At 42.1% G+C, this 18,774-nt stretch overlaps 1 protein-coding gene across 4 annotated transcripts in view; it reads right to left on the bottom strand.

Annotated features, from left to right (window-relative positions):
* dmxl2 (Dmx-like 2) overlaps positions 1-18,774 on the bottom strand; it is a 105,355-nt gene that overhangs the window by 60,180 nt on the left and 26,401 nt on the right. For all 4 annotated transcript variants that reach the window (XM_078427225.1, XM_078427223.1, XM_078427222.1 and 1 more), the window contains exons 3-9: positions 18,703-18,774; positions 12,961-13,039; positions 10,645-10,786; positions 8,442-8,508; positions 8,087-8,265; positions 2,704-2,887; positions 822-993 (exon numbers count right to left, since the gene is read on the bottom strand). In XM_078427225.1, coding sequence (XP_078283351.1) covers positions 822-993; positions 2,704-2,887; positions 8,087-8,265; positions 8,442-8,508; positions 10,645-10,786; positions 12,961-13,039; positions 18,703-18,774 — 895 coding nt within the window. The remainder of the gene's footprint in view (positions 1-821; positions 994-2,703; positions 2,888-8,086; positions 8,266-8,441; positions 8,509-10,644; positions 10,787-12,960; positions 13,040-18,702) is intronic.

Here is an 18,774-nt window from a genome sequence, read left to right on the forward strand (position 1 = left end):
ATATCAAGAGTTTACTAGAATATCACAACATGAGAACGTGGAATATACCAAGTCATTTATTAATTTCTGAAGTTGTGCTCCAGCCAAAGCTGGCAAGAATGTCAACACTGGCAGGCAGTAACTAGAAATGGGATCAAGGTAGAATTGGAATGAGAGGTGATTGCTGTTGGAGTAAGATGAGCACTCTATTAATCTCTACTGAAAAAGGACACATCTGAAAGACATTGATTATCAGGAGGAAGGGGAAAGGTCAGGGTAGGAGATCAGCAAAAGCAGTCCCGAGTAGGAAAGAACTGCAGGTGCTGGTTTAAATCGAAGGTGGACACAAAATGCTGGAGTAACTCAGCGGGACAGGCAGCATCTCTGGAGAGAAGAAAAGCAGTCCTGTTCCACATGGTACCTAAAGAACCTTACTGAAGAATAGAAATATTCCTTAAGTGGCCTATTCTGACATAACTGTTACATCACATCAGATTTGGTTGGAAAATATCACATCAGGCTGACATCTTCCCAAATAATTTTGCTGCACAAGTCAAGATTGTGGCTTTTAGGTTTAAATTGAGGTCCTGCCTGAATGGAAACATGAACCTCGAACTTTTCAAAATCATTGAAGATAAAACAGCACCAGGAGGGAATTTTATGCCGTTGGGCCAGAAAGCTGACATTACATGATATTCAATCTACCCCACAGGAGCTGCACTTAAAATAGCCAGATGAGATTCTAAACTGAAAGTTATTTTTACCTTTGATGTGTCAAGTTGTATTTAAATAACTTAGATTACCTTAACTGGGAAAAATGAGTAAGTTCTATTGATTCCAACCTGTATTCGGATTAATGCTTGCCGCAATATGGAAGTGACATAGTGCATTAGCATAATGCGATATTTGTCTGTGGACTTCCTGCGATCCAAGTTGGCTTGGCAAAACTTCCATATGGGCAGTCAGGACTGAGGATCGGCGACGGCTACTGAGATGCTTCAAATGATGAATTGTCTGCAAAAGATATTATTAATCCAGTTAATCAATGAACAAGTATTTATGTGAGAGTGTAAGGTCATTAGTGCTTTAGCAAACACCTAGTTTGGATCAATACAGCTTAAATGCAACTAAGCTTGTCTAATTGATGACAATCTTATATTTTAGCAATTTATACCAGCAACCGTTCCCAAAATTTCAATAAGCTACTTACATATGCAACCCTTTATCAACAAAGTATTTTTCAACATGCTCTTCCCCACAGATAATACTAAACGTACAAAGGATAATATAATGGCAAAGGCTGCCTGAAAATCCTGACAAAAAGGAAACAAATTATGTTTGATCCAGCCAAGATCTCAAGTTTGCTGCAGTCAAGTCAAAAAGATGGGTGGGTGTTCTAAGGTCTGACCATCCGGGGATAACTGTACTGATAGGGGAACACAAATAAGCACAATGAAAGAAGCACTGCATGAAACATCAAGCCCTGCGACTTACCGGACTTACTCTCCTGCAGTCTGTGAGAGCCCATACAAAAATATTTAGCGCACCCATTTCACCCACTATCCTGACCCTCCATCCCCTTTCACCTATATCCCTTCCTCTGGCTTCACATTTCACTCTCTTCTCTCCTCACCTTACACCCTTTTGTCTCCTTGACTTGTCTCATCTTTAGCCTTTGTCCACCCATCTGCCAATCAACCCCTGCTCACCTGTATCCACCTATCACTTGCCAGGGTTTTGTCACGTCCCTTACACTACATTGTAAGCTTTCTCTCTCTCCTCCCCTCCTCCTCCTCCCCCCCCCCTCCTCCTCCTCCCCCCCCCCCCCCCCATACAATCAGTCTGAAGAAGAGTCCTGACTCAAAAGTCACCCATCTATTTTCTTCAAAGATGCTGCCTGGCCCACCAAGTTACTCCAGCATTTTATGGTGGTTTTTTTGTGTAAACTAGCATCTGCTGTTGCTTGCAACAATGATATTTCCTACGAAAATGCAACATTTTATAGGAAATAAATATACTTGCTTGCTCCGATCTTGAAACTGGCGTGTGATGTACATATAACCAAGGTAAGCTTATTGAAATGCATAACTTCAGTATGTGCAACGTTTACTCATTTTAAATATGCCATTGTTGGCATCTTCAAAATATTAGTGGTTGAAAATTCAACATATCTTTATCAAATGGTATGCTTTTGTTTCATAATACCATAGCGTTTAGACTTTGTAATATGTGATTTATATTTTCAAAAGGCGACACATCTTTTCGAAATTGTAGGCAGAGTATTTATTCAAATGCATTCAGTAGCTGAAGGTCGCAGCTGAACATCTGGATTAAATAGACAATTTAAGTAAGGTGCTCTGACAAAAACAAAAAACCCTAGCTTATACATAAATACACATATATTCGAAGACGCTGACAAAACACCAATAGAATGAGTAGACTATGCACATACTCATGGCAAGGGACCTCAGGTTTGTCTGACTTCTTCAGAAGTACACCACACTGAAATTACAGACCTATTTCAATGTTAGAACAATAGGCACATTTGTTTCCTACACAATACAATTTCAGATAGAGTAGGATTTGTTTTAAAGGTTCAAGCATTAAGCTGTCAAAACATGGAATATACAAACTAAATATATATATTTGATACACATTAAATGAACCACATCTACATTACATCTATCCTACTCTTTCTATTTTTTTGGATTTGGAAAGAATTACCTCTAGAGCATGCTGGATTTTGTCTTTCTGACTTCCACCATGAGAAAGGTTGGTGCTTGAGGTATTGATAGTGGTCTCTGCCATTTGTCCTCCAAAAAGATTATCTTCTGGCAATAATGTTTCAGCCCACAGCCGGCAGACACCATCTTGACATGAAGTCAGAATCACATTGCACACAGAGCTCCTGGAAAGAAAACCGTGAAATCGTCGGCATCCAAATCCAATAGAAGTACCCTTCTATTTTAAGAGTAATTTTTCAGTAACAGATTACTAAAGGCCAGATCTTGCTGCCACTAGCTAGCTACAATCACTCATGACTGCCTCGCATTAATTCATTATCTTTGAGATACATCAAATGCACTTGACAAACAGAAACAAATGAAATAAAAAAGATTAAAATGCTCTAAAATCATTTCCCTAGAAAGAAAATCATAACCTGAATAATAATCACTTTATGCTTACAACATATTGTGAAATTAATGGATACTCTTCGAATGCCTTGGCTAATCTTGTGCAGGTTTAGCAAGCAGACACCACAGTTATGGTTGTGTAAGAAAATAACTGCAGATGCTGGTACAAATCGAAGGTATTTATTCACAAAATGCTGGAGTAACTCAGCAGGTCAGGCAGCATCTCAGGAGAGAAGGAATGGGCGATGTTTCGGGTCGAGACCCTTCTTCAGACTGATGTCAGGGGGGGCGGGACAAAGGAAGGATATAGGTGGAGACAGGAAGACTGTGGGAGATCTGGGAAGGGGAGGGGAAGAGAGGGACAGAGGAACTATCTAAAGTTGGAGAAGTAAACGTTCATACCACTTCGCTGCAAACTGCCCAGGCGAAATATGAGGTGCTGTTGGTGAACTGCAAACCACAGTTCCATATTTCAACAAAACACTTGAACAACACTTCATATTCTGACTGGGTAGATTGTAACCCGATGGTACGATCATTGAATTCTCCAGTTTTAGTCAACTAACCTACAGCAATCCTTCCTCCCTCCCCCCCCCCCCCCCCTTTCCTGTGACGTACCTGATTCATGCCCATTTCTACCCTTCTCCGTACATTCTTTCCTCTGGCTTCACAATTCTCACCTCTTCTATCTCACCTCTTTTCATCTCTGGCCTTTTCCCAACCATCCGTCTATCAAAACGCCTCCTCTCCTGTATCCACCTATCGCTTGCCAGGCTTTGTCCTACCCTCCTCTCTTTCAGCTCCCCCCCCCCCACGCTATAATAGGTCTGAAAAAGGGTCCCAACCCATCACCTATCCATGTTTTCCATGGGAGATGTTGCTTGCGCACTGGGTTACCCCTGCATTTTTAGTCTTTTTCAGAACAGAGGACTTGTGCTTGAATGTTGAAATCTGTAACTCAATAATGCTTACTGTTGTAGCATTTTACAGCAAATTCAATCCTAAAAATACAACTTTGCAAAATAATGCAAATTATATTGGCTGCAGAATGTTATTTTGTATCTATTTTTAACCGAAACTCTATCCAAAGACCTGTTATATCTTGGACACAGATGGATGCTTCATGGACAAGAACATTAAAGCCTTCCCTGTTGTTTCACCTCCACCCTTGAGATTAAATTTAATCACTTCAATATCTAATGTCCTTTCCAAGTGCACCAGAGAAATGCAAAAACTAAATAGGTAGAAAAGTGCACTTTACAAATGGTTCCCAAGAAAGACTCAAATGGTAAGAGGTGCAATTTCTCCTGTAATCTTTGTCTCTAGTGCTATTCACTTGTTCTTTCATGCTTCGCAATATAACAGACGACAGCAGGGAAATCTTGGTCCTGCCGAATTACTGCATCAACCGGCAAACCTGTTGGTCATCGGCTGCTTATTTCGATGTCTCACGTGTCACTAAAAGATTATTACACATTTTCATGTTTGAAAATCGATCAATTGGACAGACTTGAGGGAGATGCTGCGATGGAGTGGAGGGGGAGGGGTGTGGAGAAAACAGACAAGTAGACTTGGGGTCCCACTCAGGACCCGTTTTGTTAGTGGGCAAACCTTGCAATAGTTAAGACCTATTGTCAAAATCTGGGTTTTGGGGAAGGGGCAGGGTGGTGGAAGGTCAGGAGCAACTTTGTACGCAGTGGAAGGCAGAAGAATAAAAATGTTTAAACTTAATCTACCATTGTGCTGTGAAGATCCAGATGTTCCAATAAGATCCAGATGTTCCAGTGCCCAATAATAGTGACGTGGCACAACTTGGTCCAATTTCCATCCCTCACCCGTCACTCCCTCAAGCCTCCCCCCCCCCCCCCTCCTCTCCACATTCCTCAAAAGGCAAAAGTGCAGATTTAATGGTATTATCCAATCTATAACTGATACAGAAACCCTTGTTAGGTATGATAAAGTGCCACCTGTATTATAAGAAAATAACTGCAGATGCTGGTACAAATCGATTTATTCACAAAATGCTGGAGTAACTCAGCAGGTCAGGCAGCATCTCGGGAGAGAAGGAATGGGTGACGTTTCGGGTCGAGACCCTTCTTCAGACTGATGTCGGGGGTGGGACAAAGGAAGGATATAGGTGGAGACAGGAAGATAGAGGGAGATCTGGGAAGGAGGAGGGGAAGGGAGGGACAGAGGAGCTATCTGAAGTTGGAGAAGTCAACGTTCATACCACCGGGCCGCAAACTGCCCAGGCGAAATATGAGGTGCTGCTCCTCCAATTTCCGGCGGGCCTCACTATGGCACTGGAGGAGGCCCATGACAGAGAGGTCAGACTGGGAATGGGAGGGGGAGTTGAAGTGCTGGGCCACCGGGAGATCAGTGGCGTTAATGCGGACCGAGCGCAGGTGTTCAGCGAAGCGATCGCCGAGCCTGCGCTTGGTTTCGCCGATATAGATGAGTTGACATCTAGAGCAGCGGATGCAATAGATGAGGTTGGAGGAGGTGCAGGTGAACCTCTGTCTCACCTGGAAAGAATGTTTGGGTCCTTTGATGGAGTTGAGGGGGGAGGTAAAGGGACAGGTGTTGCATCTCGTGCGGTTGCAAGGGAAAGTGCCCGGGGTTAGGGTGGTTTGGGTAGGAAGGGACGAGTGGACCAGGGAGTTGCGGAGGGAACGGTCTCTGCGGAATGCAGAGAGGGGAGGGGATGGGAAGATATGGCCAGTGGTGGGGTCCTGTTGTAGGTGACGGAAATGTTGGTGGATGATATGTTGGATCCGCTGGCTGGTGGGGTGGAAGGTGAGAACGAGGGGGATCCTGTCCTTGTTGCGAGTGGGGGGATGGGGAGCAAGAGCGGAGCTGCGGGATGTAGAAGAGACCCTAGTGAGAGCCTCATCTATAATGGAGGAGGGGAAGCCCCGTTTTCTGAAAAACGAGGACATCTCGGAAGCCCTAGTCTGAAACACCTCATCCCGGGCACAGATGCGGCGTAGACGGAGGAATTGGGAGTAGGGGATAGACTTTTTGCAGGGGACCGGGTGGGAAGAAGTGTAGTCCAGATAGCTGTGCGAGTCGGTGGGCTTGTAATAAATGTCCGTCACTAATTTTTCTCCTGTGATGGAGATGGTGAGGTCCAGAAACGGGAGGGAGATGTCAGAGATAGTCCAGGTATATTTAAGGGCAGGATGGAAATTGGAGGTGAAGTGTATAAAGTCAGTGAGTTCTGCATGGGTGCAAGAGGTAGCACCAATGCAGTCGTCGATGTAGCGGAGGTAGAGTTCGGGGATGGGGCCAGTGTACGTCTGGAACAGGGATTGTTCGACGTACCCGACAAAGAGGCAGGCGTAGCTAGGGCCCATGCGAGTGCCCATAGCTACGCCTCTGGTTTGGAGGAAGTGGGAGGAGTCAAAGGAGAAGTTGTTGAGGGTAAGAACCAGCTCTGCTAGGCGGAGGAGAGTGTTGGTCGATGGGGATTGGCTGGTTCTACGGTCGAGGAAGAAACGGAGGGCAAGTGCCACCTGCCGGGAAGCACCTGGTCACATTTCTAGAGTGATTACCATCTGTTTTTTTATTTCATAAAATGGAACAAAAAAGTGCTTCTTGTATTTGAATTTTTAAATATCTTTGTTAAAGAGTTTTTGTTTCTTTTCTACCATCCCATAAGGTGCAATTCCACATATGACAGACAGCCACTAATAATTCAGGCAAATTATTGTTCGTCTGCACAACAATGCAAATTATTCAACTAGATAGGCAATTATAATGGAGCACAATTCTCAACACATCTGATATTATACTTCTTGGATAGTCTCTTGGGATAAAGGATATGCATCCACTCTAGGTTTGAGAGTTCTGAGCAGCCTGATGTGGGAATCACCGTTCTTCCACTAATGGGATAGGTGGTGCCTGACAGGGAAGACAAGTGGATAGTTTCTGATATGGTGCACTTCTTCTGCACTCATGTAGGGTTTCAGTATGCACCCAAAGCATGCCAAGGTTGTCAGTAACATCTTCAACCCTCGTTTTCAACTTTGACAAATCTTGGACTAGAGATTCTCAGAAGCCAGTGGGGATGTAGCAGGATTTAAACACGTCGTTGAATCTCTTCCTCTATCTACCTGCTCATTATTTTGCCAGGACACAATTCTGAATTGAGGACAATTTTCAGAGATTACCACTGGTCTTGTGCTTGTGCAAAATTGGTGGTTGCCCTCTAAACCACAGTCAACGTGTTCACTGTAGCACGAGAGCATTGAGCATATACATGAAAATGGTACTCTACTAACCATTTCTCCATAATTTACCCCTGCCCTCAAACCCTTTGCACCACATTGCCCTCCAATAATAAAGCAAACATTGACAGCCAACATTTCATTGACAGCCAACATTGCTGCGAAAAAGCAATTCAAAAACTAAGACCTCAAGGCATGGCACTGAGGTCATAATCTTCAAGGCTGCCGAATTCTTTGCCTTCCGAAATGCTTCTGAAGCCAGAACTGTCCTCAACAGGTATTTCCAGGCACTAGAAAAATGCCATCTACTTTGTCTCCACAAATTAACCAAACTTGATGCATGGATAAGCAAACAAACATTAGTGTCGTCTTCAGTCAACTACATTAAACAGGGCATGTTATTTACATGCCTCACACCAGACCAAATATCCATACAAAGCTACTATTAATTAAGAGGCAAACTCGTCTCTGACCTTCCCCAGAATAAACCTAGTGAGTTCAGAACAAGTCCACTGCCCTCAATCACTGTGCTAAGTGATTTTGCCAACTCAACACCAGCTTAATATACACGTCTTAATCCGAACTCAGGAAAACACCACTCTGGCATGGCAAGTTCCACTGACGCCCTGCTCTCCTTCGAAATTACACTCAGTAGCAGCCTTCCTATGATTTTGGACTGATCGGCATGTTAAAAGACAAATATGAAATTGCCTTTACGATAATTAATCCAAACGCAGCTCTAACCTTGGCATATATTTACTGGTCTTCCGCCATGAAAATCCTGTCACTGCACGAGGATGTGCCAGATATACAAAGGAGAAGCCTATTGCTGTAGAAATACTTCTTTCCCCTAGAATTTCTCCAATTATAACTGCAGATTTCCAGCCCATGGTCAGATACCATACTTTCAGAAGGGAGTCATCCTGCATGGAAAACAAAATGTATTCACACGTTATAAACAAATGCAAAATACAAATCCTTCTACTAATCTTACTTCTGCAGCTTAATTAATTTTGCTTAAATTATTTACATAGCTAATGCCAAAACAAAAATCAAGGCTTCTGCTCAAATTTTTAAAAGTGTTACATCAAAATCTTACCTTTCCTGCTGTTGCAAAGTATTCACCATCAGGGGACCACTTCATGAGATATATTGGAATAGCAGTCCTAAGAAGCAGAATGAAATACATTAATGTTGTACATTTAAACAGATCACCATTGATTCCAACATTTAAACACAAATATTTATTTAATTTTGCACCTGTTCCAGTAGTCAATTATGTCAAATCGAGCAGTAAAAATTATTTTTGAAAATTTATTAATTCAATCATAGATTTAAAAAGGTGTCAGCCATGACATAGTGGTGGCATGCTCAGCTCTCGAGTCAGTATGTTAAGGATTCATGTTAAGGATTCATGTAACACTAAAGCATTAAGCAAATAATTTAGATTAACACTTTAGCACTAAGGCAGTATTGTGCTGTTATACTTGCCACCTTTCAGATGAAATTCTTAGAGAAAAGCAATCACACTATTTCAAAGTAAAATGCCCAGGCTAATATTTATCACTATATTATTATTTAATTATTATCTCATATCTATTACTGAGCCTACTCTTGGCAATTTACATTGCAACACTGAAAACACTAAAAATATTTTATTAGATGCATAGCATCCTGCAATCTCCTACAATATAAATGCAAATCCCTCAATTTATTCATTACTATACCAACAAAAGGTTTTTCTATTTTCTTCCACCATATTATGCAAAGATAAGGATTTAGCAATAAAGCTTCTCAATATCACCAAAAATGTTGAATGAAACTAACTTGTCTAGTTACTGGTCCAACTTCAAAGATTAGGTACGTTCATATATTATTCTCAAGAAAATATGAGGTTGTATTAAATACTCTCCCATAATATTACAATCCAAATATTCACTCCCCACATTTTCTAGTAATTGTGCCTTTTTTCTTTGCTTCATAGAAAAGGATCTCAATGAGTTTCCTCTGGGCACTCCGATTTCCTCCCATGCTCCGAAGATGTGCAGGTTTGAAGATTAATTGGCTTCTGCAAATTATCCATAGTCTGCAGGACTATAACTAGTGAACTAGATCAATCATCGGCATGTATCGGTGAGCCATAGGGCCCGTTTCCATGCTGTATCTCTAAACTAAAGCAAACTAAACTAAACATTTAAAAGATATTTGGACAGGCACATGGATAGGAAAGGTTTAGAGAGATATGAGCCAAATGCAAGCAGATAGGACTGGAATACATGGGGCATTTTGGATGGTAGGGACAAGTTGTTCCGAAGGGCCTGATACCGTGCTGTACAATTAAATGACTCTAAAATAGATGATGCAATATTCCAGTGTTGCTCTTTATGGGTCCTTGCCAAGTTCACATGGCCTATTGCAAATTCTGTATTACAAAAGTGATTTAAATTCAAAAATAATTCAACCAGAAATGTTAACAATTTCTTTCTTCACAAATGCTGCCTGACTGGCTGAGTGTTTCCAGCATTGTCAGTTTTTGTTCCACTCTCGCAGTTAGATTTACTTCCTCTTAAAATACCACCAAGACTAATCTCTACAAAACGAGTCAGCAGCTTGTAGGGACTGATTATTTGTATAAATGTTACTGAAAACCAGGGCTCAATTTTAAGCCAGTTTCCACTCTCTTAATCACCTTGCATACAAAAGTCTCACTTAGAGGGGTGCCAAAATCTTGGATGGAGGTACAAGTTTTCAGCCAGAAACTTTGTAAAATATAAACCTTTAGTGAAACACTGAGAAGACTGTCTTCACACAAAACCAGCATCAGAAGTACAGTGAGAAAAAAGATAACTAGACGTGGCTTCCAGAAGTGGTACCTTTCATGAGAATTTTTATTAACATCTTATTTGTCATCTCCGGTAGAAAAGAAAAGCAATTACACTATTCCAAAGCGCCCAGGCTAATAGATTAAACTAGATCAAGTGGACCCATTCCTCGTAGAGGGGGAACAGGGAAGGGGAGAGGGTGTCGTCACTGAGTGAGCTCTGGACTTAAAGCCTCTCCTGTATTGGTGTAGCACCCTCAACCCCCCCCCCCACTCAATCCCCCTTATCCCCCCTCCTCCCCCCACTGACCCACCCCACCCCCACGTCCCTCCCCTGCCCTCACCCCCACTCCCCCAGCCCTGCCTCCAACCCCATTCCCCTCTCCCTACCCCTATTCCCCTCTCCTGACCCCCACCTAACTGCTGCAGGACAATAAATGAAGAGCCAAACAAAAATTTGAACATGTTAGTTGGCACTTACTTGCACTGCCAGGTGCATTTCCAGTCATTTAAATCTGGTTGGAATTTGCATTCCTCAGCAGAACTACTCTCTTCCTCAAGAACATCACTCGAGGGAGGCGACCACAACTGTAGATGATCTGTAGCTGTCAATAACTGATTACCTATGCAGAAAAGGGAATAAAACTGCAATCAAAACAAATCTAGTTTTAAAATGACTTACTGAGTGTTTCCAACAATGTCTGTTTTTGTTTCATTCTCGCAGTTAAATTGACTTCCTCTTAAGATACCACCAATATTAATCTCTACAAAAGGAGGCAGCAACATTTGGAGGCTGATTACAAATATAAATGTTATATAAACTTAGATGTTAACGTATCCAATTCAGTTAAGTAGAAATAAGCTAGATTTCTTTGGAGTTAAGATTTGGCATGGAGTGTTAGATTCACGAGAGCCCTGAGGGCAAACTCAACCGGATACCTGGTTTACTACACAACTGTCTAGTTGAGCCAGGTTACTCAAATGCTTGGCGGGCCAGAACTCTTTATACTTGGTTTCAACGAATGTGGAAGTTTGTGTTCAGCGGGTAGTTCATAGAGCTCAGAGGACCATCGGAACACAGCTACCAGCCTTGGAGAGCATCTACAACACATGATGCCTCAGAAAAGCCACCAGCATCCACAAAGACTCTTCACACCCCTGCAACAGTCTGTTCGAACTCCTTCCATCGGGCAGACGATACAAGGCCTTCTACGCCCGCACCTCCAGACTCAGGAACAGCTTCATCCCCAGGGCCATAGCTGCTATGAACCGGTCCTGCTGAGCCGGATGGTCACATCGCACAGTGATCCGGCACAGATCTACTTGCACTTTATTTTGTCTTAAAACTGTTACAATTTGTTTCGTTGGGTTGTTGTTCTTTAAATTAATTAAATTATTGCATCGTATGGGAGGCACATTCCCAATCTCAGGTTGTACCCCTGTACAATGACAATAAAGATATATTGTATTGTATTGTATAAGGGGAAGTTTCTAACTGGTGCTGAGTTGATAATTGGCTAGTTATATCACTTTAAAGATCAGCATTGACCTTTAAGGATCTCTGACATTTTACAATTAAATTGTGCAAATGGATGCAAGCCTTCTGGATGCAAATGTGTTTACTCTCCTTCGGAAATCAAAAAGTCTGCAGTTATAGAATTATAGGTACAGCAAAACCTCAATAATCTAACATTCGTATGTTTTAAATAGGCAAACCTTTAGTTTGGAGATACAGCGTGGAAACTGGTTCTATGGCCCACCGTGTTCACACCGGTGAGCGATCACCCATACACTAGTTCTAGTCCTACACCCTAGGACAATTTGCAGGTCCCGTTAGCTTGATCACATACTTGTCCATTGCAGAAGTCAGTTCTGCTTTCACATGGATGATTTCTTGGAAAGCAGCTAGCTGGATGGAGTCCTTAGATGTGTGCCATCAACCAGCCACAAGCTTCATCGACATCTTTCAGCAACAGTCTACTGCCCTCATTTGCTTTAAGTTCCTAGATATCCATTGCACCAGCAACCCAACCAGGCACCTTCACACTGATGTGGTGATCAAGGAGGAGCATCAGCGTATTTACTTTCTTCAGTGCCTGTGAAAATTTGGCATATCCATGAGGATTGTCCCAGAATTCTACATGTGTTTTAGAAGGTATTCTGACAGATTGCGTTTCAGCTTGGTATGGCAGCTGCTCTGCTCTTGACAGCCTGAACCTGGTGAACACAGCCCAGTCCATCTCAAGCTCATCACTTCCCTCCAGCTAGTCCATCTTCATGTGCGCTGGAGGTATTGTTAAGGATGCCTGCCACTCTGGCCATTCACTATTTTTTAGTTTAGTTTTGAGATACAGTGCATAAACAGGCCCTTCGGCCCACCAAAGGAATAACATCAAACAGTCAATAAAGTCTACTAGTTTGGCACCAAAGTTCTGAGGGTGCTGGATTATCAGAGTTTCACTGTACCTTGATTTTACCAAAACAGAAAACAATTTACAGCTCTATTGCATCTGGGCTCCATTATGTGTGAAGCTGCATTTGTGCATAACGTACTTTATTTTTGCACATAAAGGTTTACATTATGAGAAATAAAGTTTTAAATCTACAGAAGTATTTAAACCACAGTTTAAGAAAATTATCTTTACAAATCATTAAAAATAAACTCAACTTGACTTGAAAATATTTTTAAAATATTTTTACGTTGAGTTACAAATAGATGAAATTAGTTTTAAACCAAGAGCAATAATAACAGTATATCGGCATAAGCAGTTACATTTTACCAAACAGATCCAGTTACCTTGTGGATCCCAGGCCAAGTTGTATGCCATGGATTGGAGGAAAAACTGCCCTCTCTTTTGCCATTGATAATTTAGGACCTGTAGTTTTAGATAATGTTTTAAAACAAAATTGAATATTTCAGAAGTTTTATTTCTGTAGAGATTAGTGCAACCTGTTAAATGATTAACAGAACAAAGAACTAAAATTACAATAGATGCTTTAATAATGAATCAATTAACATGGGGAAAGATTGTACGAATTAGACTTTCACAGATTATGACCCTGTCGGCGACAAAAAAAAATTGGACTCAATCCAAGATTCCAAATGAATTAACATCAAATGATAATCCACAGATGAAATCTGTCTTTATTGTAATGTCTCAGAATCTCATGGCTATTCCCATCCATGGACTCCTGACCCATGTAACAAGTACTGGAAGTGAAATGCATTTGCTTACATTGATGGGGCTTTACACCTGCAGAGGCTCATGCCACTTTAACTCCAAAGGCCTGTTGAAGAGGAGGATGTTAGGAGGCTGCAGAGTGACTTGGATTAGGAGAGTGGGCAAATGCATGGCAGATGCAATATAATGTGGATAAATGTGAGGTTATCCACTTTGGCGGCAAGAACAGGAAAGCAGAGTATTGCCTGAATGGTGGCCAATTAGGAAAGGGGGAGATGCAACGTGACCTGGGTGTCATGGTGCACCAGTCATTGAAAGCAAGCGTGCAGGTGCAGCAGGCAGTGAAGAAAGCGAATGGTATGTTAGCATTCATAGCAAGAGGATTTGAGTATAGGAGCAGGGAGGTTCTGCTGCAGTTGTACAGGGCCTTGGTGAGACCGCACCTGGAGTATTGTGTACAGTTTTGGTCTCCTAATCTGAGGAAAGACATTCTAGCCTTAGAGGGAGTACAGAGAAGGTTCACCAGATTGATCCCTGGGATGGCAGGACTTTCATATGAAGAAAGACTGGATAGACTAGGCTTATACTTTTTGTTTGTGTTGGTGGTGGGGTGTTTTGTTTTGGTTGTGTATGTGGGGGGGGGGGTGGTGAGGGTGGGTGGGTATGTGGGTATGTGGGGGGGGGGGGGGGTGTGGGTGGGGGAAATCTTTCTTGTTTTTTTAGGTCTCTTCCCGGGGCCTTCCATCGCCCTGCGCGGCCGCGGGACTGAACAGCGCCCGGTGCGGCTCGGCCGCGAGGCCTTCCATCGCCCGGTGCGGCGCGGCCGCGGGACACCATTCTGCTTTAGTTAAACATTTTGTTCAAGATGGCCGCGCCGTTGTGTTTGGCTGCCTGCTACTGTACGTTTCTTTTTCTTTTTTCCTAATCAGATGTGCAGCACTTTGGTCAACGTGGGTTGTTTTTAAATGTGCTATACAAATAAAATTGACTTGACTTGACTTGACTATACTCGCTGGAATTTAGAAGACTGAGGGGGATCTTATTGAAACATATAAAATTCTTAAGGGGTTGGAGAGGCTAGATGCGGGAAGATTGTTCCCGATGTTGGGGAAGTCCAGAACCAGGGGTCACAGCTTAAGGATAAGGGGGAAGTCTTTTAGGACCGAGATGAGAAAACATTTCTTCACACAGAGAGTGGTGAGTCTGTGGAATTCTCTGCCACAGAAGGTAGTTGAGGCCAGTTCATTGGCTATATTTAAGAGGGAGTTAGATGTGGCCCTTGTGGTTAAAGGGATCAGTGGGTATGGAGAGAAGGCAGGTACAGGTTACTGAGCTGGATGATCAGCCTTGATCATATTGAATGGCGGTGTAGGCTCGAAGGGCCGAATGGCCTACTACTGCACCTATTTTCTATGTTTCTATGAAGTATTGAAAGTTCAATGATTCTACAAAGGTAGTACAAGTTAGGGAATGTATTCTAAAATGATTAAGCTGGAAAGAGTGAAAAAAAAGGTTTACAAGGATGCTGCCAGGATTTGAGGGGCTGAACTATAGGGAGCTTGGGCATGCTAGGACTTTAGGCTTTGGTGTGCGGGAGGACGAGGAGTGATCTTTAGAGATGTACAAGATCATGAAGGGGTTAGGGGGAATGCAGTCTTTTAGCTAGAGTAAGGGAATACTTTAGCTAGAGTAAGGGAATCAAGAACCAGTTTAAGTGGGAAAATGTAATAGGAACTTTTTCCACAGAGGGTGGTAGGTATATGGAACAAGCTGACAGAGGATGCAGTTGAGGCAGAAACTATAGCAACATTTAAAAGACATTTGGACAGGTACACGGATGGGATATGGGCCAAATGCAGGCAGGTGGGACTAGATATGCCATCTTGGTCAGCATGGGCAAGATGGGCCAATTTTCATGCTGTATAACTATAACTTTCAATTCAAATGTCAAGATGGCTCAGAGGTGGCAGAGCAGGAAAACAGTAACGAAGATGTACTATCATTAGAGTTCACACTCTCGGCCACCAAATCGGATGTTGGCACCCTGTGCAACTTACAGTTACCACTGTGCCAGAATCTGCTACTGGCTGCAAACAGGGCATGAGGTAAGCATGGGGCAGATGTTAATATCATATCATATCATATCATATATATACAGCCGGAAACAGGCCTTTTCGGCCCTCCAAGTCCGTGCCGCCCAGCGATCCCCGCACATTAACACTATCCTACACCCACTAGGGACAATTTTTACATTTACCCAGCCAATTAACCTACATACCTGTACGTCTTTGGAGTGTGGGAGGAAACCGAAGATCTCGGAGAAAACCCACGCAGGTCACGGGGAGAACGTACAAACTCCTTACAGTGCAGCACCCGTAGTCAGGATCGAACCTGAGTCTCCGGCGCTGCATTCGCTGTAAAGCAGCAACTCTACCGCTGCGTTATACACAAGTTCCACAATAGAGTCTGTTCACAATGTGGTGTCACAAATGTATTGGGTCAGTCTCAATCATTAACATAGGGCAAAGTAAACCAGCAACATGTCCTGAATCTGCCATATTGAAGCAATGACCAAGAAAGCATACCAATGCCTCTTCTTCCTTAAAAGGCTTGGGAAGTTCAGCATGCCCCAACATCTCTCGCCAGCTTCTACAGATGCGTTGTAGAAAGCATTTTATCGGGATGCATCACAGCATGGTTTGAGAACAGTTCGACCCAAGACTGCAAGAAATTGCAGAGAATGGTGGACGCGGTCCAGATCATCACTCCAACCAACCTCCTTTCTATTGATTCCATCTACACATCACGCTGCCTCGGTAAGGCCACCAGCATAATCAAGGACGAGTCTCACACCAGACACCCCCTCCTCCCCTCAACTTTCAGGCAAGAGTCATAGAGTCCTACAGCACAGAAAGAGGCCCTTCGGCCCATCGTGTCCGTGCCGCCCGTTACCAAACACAGTCTAATTTTAATCCCATTTTCCCGGTAGAGAAGTACCTCCAGATTCAGTTTCTTCCCAGCTGTTAACAGGCAACTGAACCATTCTATCATCAACTAGAGAGCTGTCCTGATCTACCATCTACTTCATTGGAGACCCTCGGACTATCTTTAATCGACTTTACTGGACTTTATCTTATCTTAAACATTATTCCCTTTAATATGTAGATGTACACTGTGAACGGCTTGATTGTAATCATGTCTAGTCTTTCCGCTGACTGGACAGCATACACCAAAAAACTTTTCACTGTACCTCGGTACACGTGACAATAAACCACGCTAAACATCTGATATTTACTGAGAAACAGATATTGAGCACGGGTTTACGATTTAGACTTCTTTTTGCATTCTCCATAGTATTAGTTCTGCATATTTGAAGAATACAGTGTAACATGGCAAACCAACGAACGATATCTTTCTCCACAAGTTTCAACGATATAAAGCAGTCATATCAAAAGGTGACTGTGGGATAATATATGGTAAAGGATGCATCACCACCTGCTGGCCAGAACCTCAAAGCACTGCATTTATTGTACACTGTACAGATGACAGTGGACCCTGCAGAGAGCAGTGCACTAAAAAACATGTCAAATTAGAGAATATTTACTCTACAAAGGCCTTGAAACATCAGGTCAACTATCTTTCAAGGTAATCTATTGATGCTTTTCCATCATTGATAAAGGAAAAATCCAGCTCAACTCACATTATACAACTGTGATTAGAATTACTTTTAGGTTCACAAATACGTTTTTTTCGTTTTGTACTTTGGTAAAGTTGGACGGAGGTATTTAGAAAGTGGTTATATAATCATATGGCATGAGAACAGGTGCTTCGGCCCAACTGACCAGGTTTCATAATTGATTTGCCTGCATTTCGCCCACACAGCTCAAACCTTTCCTCTCTATGTACGTGCATAAATGTTTTTTAAACATTGCCATTGTACCTACCTCCAGCGCTCCCTCTGGCAGCTCATTCCATATACATATCACCCCCTGTGTGCAGAAAATGCTCCTCATGTCTCTTAAACCCATGCTTTCTAGTTCTGAACTCCTCTACCCTGGGAAAAAGATTGCTGTGTTGGCATTTTTCAAAACAATGTATTAACTTCAGGAGTAGTGGACTCACTTACATGGGGCATCTTTGTCAACATGGATGGGTTGGCCCTAAAGGCCTATTTCAATGTTGTATGACTCTCAGACTTTTTGGTCAGTCCACCCTTTTGGTAAATTAAGTTCAGGCTGCATTTTGAATACATTTTAACTGGGTTAATTTTCAGAAAATTTAACCCAGAATGATTTCAAGATATCCAAATAGTCAACAATTATAGTGCAGCCAATAAATGCCAGTCTTGCAATGGATATTCACATATCACTAAATCACAAACAGAAGCAGGCTTCTATTTTTTAATTCAATAAACTGTCACTATATTTCTACACATGTACTGACAATGACAGAGGCATTATTATTATAGGAATATACAGTACAAAAGCAGAACAACCGACACATCATAATTATCAACGTGGTACCTTATCTTCACTTAGAAGCAACAAAGTTAAGGAAATTGACAAAAATTCTAAACCGAGAGGATGTGACGTGGGGCAGCACAACACACAGAATCTTTTGCTGTACTTCACGGAGATTAAAAGTGAAAGATAGTTTCTGGGTGCATTTTGGAGGTCACTTGCATCGTTTATGCTACGGAACTAATTTATAAAGATACAAAACTCATTATAGATGTACTATAAAAATGGGAATATCTATTGTCCTTCTTGCCCAAGTTTGTTAGCTATTAGAACAGAAGCAGAAGGAAGCCATTCGGCCCCTTGCTTGTTCTGTCATTCAATAAGTTTGTGGCTGATCGTTTTCCTCAGCACCACATATTCTAGGATATCCAAATTACAGTTGGACAAACAATGCAGGGTTTGAAGCAACAGTTAAATATTTTACTGAAGAATGTTTTATCAAGTTTAATCTGGCTCATCGACAAAAATTGAAGGAATACAGAGCTACAGAAAGAGTTCAGACCCAACTGAACAAAATCAGGCAGCATGCTCACAACATGTCTTGGAAAGATCCTTTGCTGGGAGCTTTGACAAAGAAGAATTGTGCGCATGGCCTTGGCCTGCTTCATATTTGTCAAATTATGAAAATATGATTTTTCCAACTCTATACCAGACAGCACACGAAACAGACAAATCTGTCTTTTATTTGACTTTTTCTTCTCTAGATAATTCTAGATGATGCAAAAAAAACAACCAGCTCTAAAAACTATATACAAAGTATAAAAATTACCCGGAAGAAAATAAAAGATTATGTTGTAACATTTTCAAAGAATAACTCGAATATGTGATAATACTCACAAGTTTTCTTTTGTAATGCCTTGATGGTACGGGCTCAAAAATGCAAACAGTGTTTCCATAAGAAGCAGCAAT

This window comes from Rhinoraja longicauda, chromosome 33, assembly GCF_053455715.1.
Source record: "Rhinoraja longicauda isolate Sanriku21f chromosome 33, sRhiLon1.1, whole genome shotgun sequence".
Classification (NCBI taxonomy): Eukaryota; Metazoa; Chordata; class Chondrichthyes; order Rajiformes; family Arhynchobatidae; genus Rhinoraja; species Rhinoraja longicauda.